General features: G+C 41.6%; 1 protein-coding gene across 1 annotated transcript; it reads right to left on the bottom strand.

Moving 5' to 3' along the window:
* Positions 1-2,343: 2,343 nt before the first annotated feature.
* On the bottom strand, positions 2,344-4,278 carry LOC135475209 (uncharacterized). The gene is made up of 3 exons (XM_064755056.1): positions 3,350-4,278; positions 2,958-3,246; positions 2,344-2,466 (listed from the first exon to the last, which is right to left on the bottom strand). The coding sequence occupies exons 1-3, from the start codon at positions 4,276-4,278 to the stop codon at positions 2,344-2,346; spliced, it is 1,341 nt and encodes a 446-aa protein (XP_064611126.1).
* Positions 4,279-7,751: the final 3,473 nt, after the last annotated feature.

Raw genomic sequence — 7,751 nt, 5'->3', positions numbered from 1 at the left:
CCCCAGCCGCCAATTTTATTTTTCAACCAGTTAAATACTTTAATACAAGAACAAAAAACCAAAAGCAAAGTGGAGCATATTACTTATAAAACTCACCACCTTCCGCGATAGCTAATGTTAGTTCTGACGACTGTTTCTAGTTCTTCTTGGGTTCGTGAGAAGGTCTTCCAGCAACCGGCGGATGGTCGTGGGTTTCCACAGGGCTCTGCCCGGTTTCCTCCCACCGTAATGCTGGCCGCCATGGTATAAGTGAAATATTCTCGAGTACGGCGTAAAATACCAATCAAATAAATAAATAAATAAATAGTTCTTCTTGAGTTACATGCTTCATTTCCCAGGATCAGACTACAAAGTCGTCAAGTTATAACCGTATATGACTGGATGAATGTAAAAAAATACTGCCATTGCCGGCATTGTCTTAAAACAATTATATGAAAACTTGTCCATCTGATTTATGTATACAGATATTATATACATTAATAAAATCGTCTTCAATTGCCATCATAAAATATACGTATAGCCTGCGGTTGTATACAGACTGTCTATAAACATCTTACCCGTTAGCAATCATACAAAATATACGCTTTTATATATAAAGCGTGAACGTATTTTATGTACTTAATATATATTACTATAGCCAGACGTACATCCCGTCTAGTGCTATGCTACAAAAGACATGCTACCGGGTCAGTTTTGTATAAAATCACAATGAATTTGTTACGCCATGTGGATAAATGAACGGAAGACATAAAGAAATATAGGGACGCCATTATAAGATTGGTAATAAACACGGTAATGTGGGACATTATACTTTCGACAGAGGCAAAACTTTTGATTCGAGCTCATATTCCCTAAATACTAGCCCCATTCTCTGCAGTAAAGAGATTATACTGCATCAACCATAAAACACAAGCGAGAAAAAAGTTTGGCAAAAGTTTAGGTTGATTAAGATGCTATCGCAAGTGCCCGGAGCATTGTCGAGAATATAGTACATATTTATACAACATAGCTTGTCAATACAAACATGAAGGGCTCATAGCGAATGAAGCTGTGTACAAGCATGTGTTATTTGTAATACAAGGGATCAGTAATACAGAAGTCAATTTATCAGCTGATAATAAGCATCGGTTCTCACAATGAAGACGTTGTTGCTGTATCAAGAGTTGAGACCATCAAAATACTGAGTTGAGAGTAAACACTGAAACATATATTTATATAAACACATACAACTAACATGCAAGGAAAAAGAGAAAAGTGAAAAGAAGATTTGACAGCCTGAACAGGTACAGCCGGCGATTGGGTTTACTCAGTTCTTGTCAGTCCTTGTATATCCACTGCGCATGTCATGTTAATTCAGACGCTGACATTTAAATTTGAGAGCAAATAATCAAAATCACACCAAGTTTGGTTGAATATTTACTCTCGCCGCCAATCCATTCTTTCAAGACTACACACCTTTAGTTAAGGAGATTAAATTTTGCATTCGCTGTCAAAAGTGTAAAGCGTGCCATGTTTCAATCCGGTCAGTGGATGATGAATCGGGCCATATACCTGAAAGTTAAGGCTGGTTATTCAGAGTAGGTGTCATTATGAAGGGTGGGTCAGGAAGCCTTAACCATAAACCTCAAGTCTTATGCCGCAGCAAATGCTACGCGCTGACACTTTATGAGTTTATAAAAGGGCAACCGGATATGAGTATCAAGTATATACCTGGTAAAATTCATGGAAATCTCTTATCTCTGTCAAAATGGAGCAGGCAGTGAACAAAGAAATGAATCCTGGAAATCCATGGGTCTGAATTTGTCAGTAAGGTAGCACTGTGTATTATATAGCCGGTTACCAGTAAGTTATAGGGTAGGGGTTCAAACACCCCTATAACCATTAGGCCACTGAAGCGGTTCCACTCGCTGCGTGAGAGTTGAATTTTGCAAGGGGGTAGATATTACTGTTATGTATTTCTGACAGAATAAATGACACAAACCTTACCAAATCTGATGTGGGGTCACAAATTGCTACTCTCAAAATGTAAGATGAACAGAACAGAGTGGTGTGAAACAGGTCCCTCATAGAGAAGGTGGTACATCTAGAACATGGTATAAGCATTGCCACGGTTTTGCTTTATCATATCTATGGTATAAGGCCCTATAATGTGTATAGCACATGGATGACTTTCCGCGACCAATGTCGCAGTACAGAACTAAGTTTGTTTATTTATTTGATTGGTTTTTTATGCCGTACCCTGGAATACTTCAATTATACGATGGCGGCCAGAATTATGGTTGGAGTAAACCGGGTAGAGTCAGGGGGAAACCCACGACCATCCACAGGTTGCTGGAAGACCTTTCAAGTGCGGCTGAGGAGGAAGCCAGCATGAGTTGGACTTGACCTCACAGCGACTGCATTGGTGAGAGGCCCTTGGGTCATTGCCCCACGCTGGCGTGCTAAAAACCTCAGCCAAGGAGGTCCCTTCAGAACGAAAACGTTCAAGTCAAACATGCATAGTCTAACATCGATGATCAAGGTAGCGTCCGCCGATACAACATGCAAGTGTCTACGTAACACTTGAGAAAAGCCATAAGTATAGATTACAACTTGTCAGTGGTGTATATGGCTTATAAATACACTCCCAGAAAACTAACCGCTATCTTCCAAATGAACAATTATTTATTACAGCGAGGGTTAATAACACACAGTGACCTGTTCACCACCATCCTGTTCCCCACACCTTTCAGTGTGAGTGATCTGTTATCAACGAAGGATGTACTCTGTATCAGCATGAGTGACCTGTTCCCCACCATCCTGTTCTGCCTACCTTTCACTATCAGTGATCCATTATCAACGAAGGATGTACTCTCTATCAGCATGGGCAACCTGTTCTCAAAGGCCATACTCTTTGTTTCATTATGAATGACCTGTTTTCAAAGAATAAAAGTACTGTCTGTGTATACATGATTTACCTGCTTTGAAAAAGGGATGTACTGTCCTCCCCATCTTTTAGTATGAGTAACCTGCTCCCCGCCATCCTGTTCTGCCCACCTTTCAGTGCGTGACGTGTCCCCCACCATCCTGTTATGCACACTTTTGAGTATGAAGGACCTGTTCCTCTCCATCCTGTTCTCCACACCTTTCAGTGTGAGTGACCTGTTCCTCTCCATCCTGTTCTGCACATCTTTCAGTGTGGGTGACCTGTTCCTCTCCATCCTGCTCTGCACATCTTTTAGTGTGAGTGACCTGTTCCTCTCCATCCTGTTCTGCACATCTTTCAGTGTGAGTGACCTGTTCCTCTCCATCCTGTCCTCCCCATCTTTTAGTATGAGTGACCTGCTCCCCGCCATCCTGTTCTGCCCACCTTTCAGTGCGTGACGTGTCCCCCACCATCCTGTTATGCACACTTTTGAGTATGAAGGACCTGTTCCTCTCCATCCTGTTCTCCACACCTTTCAGTGTGAGTGACCTGTTCCTCTCCATCCTGTTCTGCACATCTTTCAGTGTGGGTGACCTGTTCCTCTCCACCCTGTTCTGCACATCTTTTAGTGTGAGTGACTCGTTCCCCACCATCTTGTTCTGCACATCTTTCAGTGTGAGTGACCTGTTCCTCTCCATCCTGTTCTGCACATCTTTCAGTGTGGGTGACCTGTTCCTCTCCATCCTGTTCTGCACATCTTTTAGTGTGAGTGACCTGTTCCTCTCCATCCTGTTCTGCACATCTTTTAGTGTGAGTGACCTGTTCCTCTCCATCCTGTTCTGCACATCTTTCAGTGTGAGTGACCTGTTCCTCTCCATCCTGTTCTGCACATCTTTCAGTGTGAGTGACCTGTTCCCCTCCATCCTGTTCTGCACATCTTTCAGTGTGAGTGACCTGTTCCTCTCCATCCTGTTCTGCACATCTTTCAGTGTGGGTGACCTGTTCCTCTCCATCCTGTTCTGCACATCTTTTAGTGTGAGTGACCTGTTCCCCTCCATCTTGTTCTGCACATCTCTCAGTGTGAGTGACCTGTTCCTCTCCATCCTGTTCTGCACATCTTTCAGTGTGAGTGACCTGTTCCTCTCCATCCTGTTCTGCACATCTTTCAGTGTGAGTGACCTGTTCCCCTCCATCCTGTTCTGCACATCTTTCAGTGTGAGTGACCTGTTCCCCTCCATCCTGTTCTGCACATCTTTCAGTGTGAGTGACCTGTTCCTCTTCATCCTGTTCTGCACATCTTTCAGTGTGAGTGACCTGTTCCCCTCCATCCTGTTCTGTACATCTTTCAGTGTGAGTGACCTGTTCCCCGCCATCCTGTTCTGCACATCTTTCAGTGTGAGTGACCTGTTCCCCACCACCTTGTTCCGTCGACCTTTCGGTATCAGTGACTTGGTGATTGGGGTTTTTACGCCGTAGTCGAGAATATTTCACCTATATGACGGCGGTCAGCATTATGGTGAGAGGAAATCGTACACCCTGTTATGACCACCTATGATCCTAAGCACAATGTTTTTCTTGCAGGTACATTACCCTTTGAATTGTAATCTGACATCGGGAACACAGCGTGTTAATGATTTATTGACTTAAGAATCCTGAAAAACAAATAAATCCAGAAACATGATACAATAACACCGTGAATAATGTAGATGAAACAGATGATATTTTGTTGATGTTAATAATAAATACAAGAAATTGGATGACATTTTTATTTTTGATAAAAATAACAAGGGAAGCGATGATGAGCACGGTGCATGCTGGCTACTTTCAAAAGATATTCTACTGAGCATATACAATGTATATGCTAATGCATACCGGAAGTGCGGCATTGCACGGAAGAGTAAACGAGGAATAATATATGGGAGAAAACTTTTAAAAAAGGAGCCCATTGACATGCTGAAGTAGGTTATATACACGACCTGGGAGTTTACAATGCATTAAAAGACAAATTGAACGGTAAAAAAAAGTAACACCCACGCAAACCTGAATAACAGGCGGAGTCATTTCCAGACTTCTCGCGCGTTCCTAGCAACAAATCCTTGTGCGACGTGATGAAAATCAGACCTACCTCCTACATTAGAGAATACTGCTTTTCTGAAAGGGAGACTATAATAGGGTCGACTTAACCTAGAGACCACTTTCAGTGCATGTAACCTATACGTTATATCCTGATGCGTAGACCTCAGGTCCAACCCTATTAAACAACACGCGAAAAATGTCACTGCACGGTACAACTCGAGATCTTCATATATTTTGGTGTACACTGGTTCCCTAAGTCGTCTAATTCGCCTGGAAATATCAAAGCCAACATCGGTAAACCATCTTTTAACAACAATCTAGCTGCTTAAAATTTTGAATGGAACAAATTAAACTGACGTCCGCCATGTACTGAATTCGAACTTCCGCCATGTAAGTTACGGAAACTGTGTCCTGGCTGTTCGAAAATCCCAGTCTTCCTATGGAAATTTTCTTGTTGACTTTCAATATAGGCCTAAGTGTATTTTGGTCATTGGATTTCGTTATCAACAGTTTATCTTTCAAATAGCCAGGACTTAATTTAATTTAAACCAAATATTTGGATTGCCTCTAGAGTTGTAAAGGTTGATGAAATTTTTCTGTTTGGCAACATATACAACCATGGGTTATACGTGCTAAGTTAGGACAACACGGCTTGGTGGGCCTGGGGGCTTATTATTTGTGCGGATTGCTATGTTCCATACGGTACATCAGTAGTCATTTTAGCATGTCTACGTTGCTTCACAACATCGCCACGTGAATGGAGAGGAAGGGCATCAGCCAGTATCATAGATCTAATTTCCTTCTATAGACTTAGCTGCATTAAGGACATCATTGTATGTAGATGTACATTCTCAGATATATTTATAGGTGAAATATAGGTGACATGCAAGGCGATCCTGTATTAAACATCTTTAGATCCCGTCTCAGATTTCAGTCACTTACAATATTCACTTTGTGGGTAGGACTATATACTATCAGATGACGAGCTAAGTTGTGTCTCATTAAATGGGGATTATGGTAAGTGTGTAGAGGTAGTAGTTACTGCCACGTTCTCTTGCCCCTGTCACACCCAGTTAACTAGAGCACTTCAATAATAGACGTGTTTACGGGAGCGGATGTTACAGGAGAACTCAGTAATCCGCCGTTTTCTATACAGCAGAGTGGGCGTTTAATTGTAAACATGAAACACCGTTTATATTAGAGATCCGTTAAAGAAAGTGACTTAATTACACAGGTCTTTTCCACGCATTGTTTCCTTTATTTCTGATATAATAAACAGAAGTGTATAGACTAGATTTTTTAAGTGCATCAGTCTACTGTTTTTATTTTATTACATTTTTTTTTTCATCTAGAGCTTGAATATAAAAGCATCACTATGTGAACCTATGACACGGAATTGAGAGAACAAGCGTAAATTTTCCATGACCTGATTGTGGCATGCGCGTGCGACCGACGCTGTCAGTGAATCGCTGCGTGTCGCGAACTAGCATGCGGGAGTCTTATGCCATTGTTCTCCGGGAATTTCATTGGCCTCGTGGACTGTGCAGGTTTGTATCGACATACAGGCCGCGTGCGGTAAATAAAGTACAAAATTAAACCGAACGCACTATGCGCTCTCAAACTATAGAGGTATGTGATTAAGCTCGGGTTTGTTGGAATAATATTAAAAGGAGAACGCGATACCGTCTTCGGGGAAACATACGAAAACGCGCTTATGCACATAATGCTAAGGATTAAAACGAAGACCATTTTCATTTTCTGTTCAATCTTGTTAGCGTCCTATGTTTAAATTACCCCCACAACAGGGAACCGGGTTTATGGGCGGACAACAATGGTCGTATAAAATGTAGCGCGTCATACGAGATTTAACACGTGACGTCTGTTTTTGCATTGAAAAACTGTCACGTGATCATGGCGTTATTATTCGAACCAGTATGATTACGATGGATTACTGATTTTCATTAGCAATATTACTTTAATTCATGAGTAATCTCAAAGAAATGTGTCACTAATTCCTCTGTGTATATAGCTTTATGAGAATGGACGCATGGTTTTGTCTTCATTTCACTTGAATGTATAACAAATGCGCAGTCAATGAACATATATAGGTATGCTACAATGTTTCTTATATTAGATGAGGGGTAATGTATATCGGAAACAGAGACATGAACTAACAGCTTACGTATATAAATATACACTCCCGGGATCAAACCTGGGTTGGCGCATACGAAAGTCTTTCAAAATGGCACTTGCTGCTGTATCGCACTGACTAGTTAGAGCAAGGAAACATGACTGGTTGGCCCGGTGTCAGTATAATGTGATTAGGTGGGGGTGTCATGTCTGGTGTCAAAGTACTGTCTATGTATGCATGATTTACCTGCTCTGAAAAAGGGATGTACTGTCCTCTTCGGCATAATACTCCATTGCCGGCAGCAGGTCTCAGGTAACGAATTATTTTTGCTAGAGATTTCATTTTCAGGTTGTAGCACGCGTTAATATAAATCCGATTGCTGAGTGGGTTATGATTCAGTGTCGGTAATATCGCCTTCATGCATCCACTCGTTAAAAGGCATGTCAACGGTTTAAGCAGATTTAGATATACTCATATGTCTTATACGCAAGTCAAACTTTTGGCCGGATATAGTGTCCATTGCCTAGCCCACAGACCCTGTGCGAGGTCGCCAGTTCAAAGTAAGCCCAAGTAGTAACCCTCATATTCTGCTGACCATTTATACATTTACGCTGTATCCAGAAATTGGAAGTGCATGGT

The sequence above is a fragment of the Liolophura sinensis genome, chromosome 1, assembly GCF_032854445.1.
Source record: "Liolophura sinensis isolate JHLJ2023 chromosome 1, CUHK_Ljap_v2, whole genome shotgun sequence".
Lineage (NCBI taxonomy): Eukaryota > Metazoa > Mollusca > Polyplacophora > Chitonida > Chitonidae > Liolophura > Liolophura sinensis.
Note: the sequence above shows the minus strand (reverse complement) of the source record. Positions and strands in the feature narration are given on the sequence as shown.

Coding starts and splice junctions, on each gene's coding strand:
- LOC135475209 (XM_064755056.1), bottom strand. CDS start 4,278: ATGGCGGGGAACAGGTCACTCACACTGAAAGATGTACAGAACAGGATG. Junction 3,247..3,349: donor GACACGTCACGCACTGAAAG/GTGGGCAGAACA, acceptor TGTGCAGAACAG/GATGGAGAGGAACAGGTCAC. Junction 2,467..2,957: donor ACATCCCTTTTTCAAAGCAG/GTAAATCATGTA, acceptor TTCGTTCTGAAG/GGACCTCCTTGGCTGAGGTT.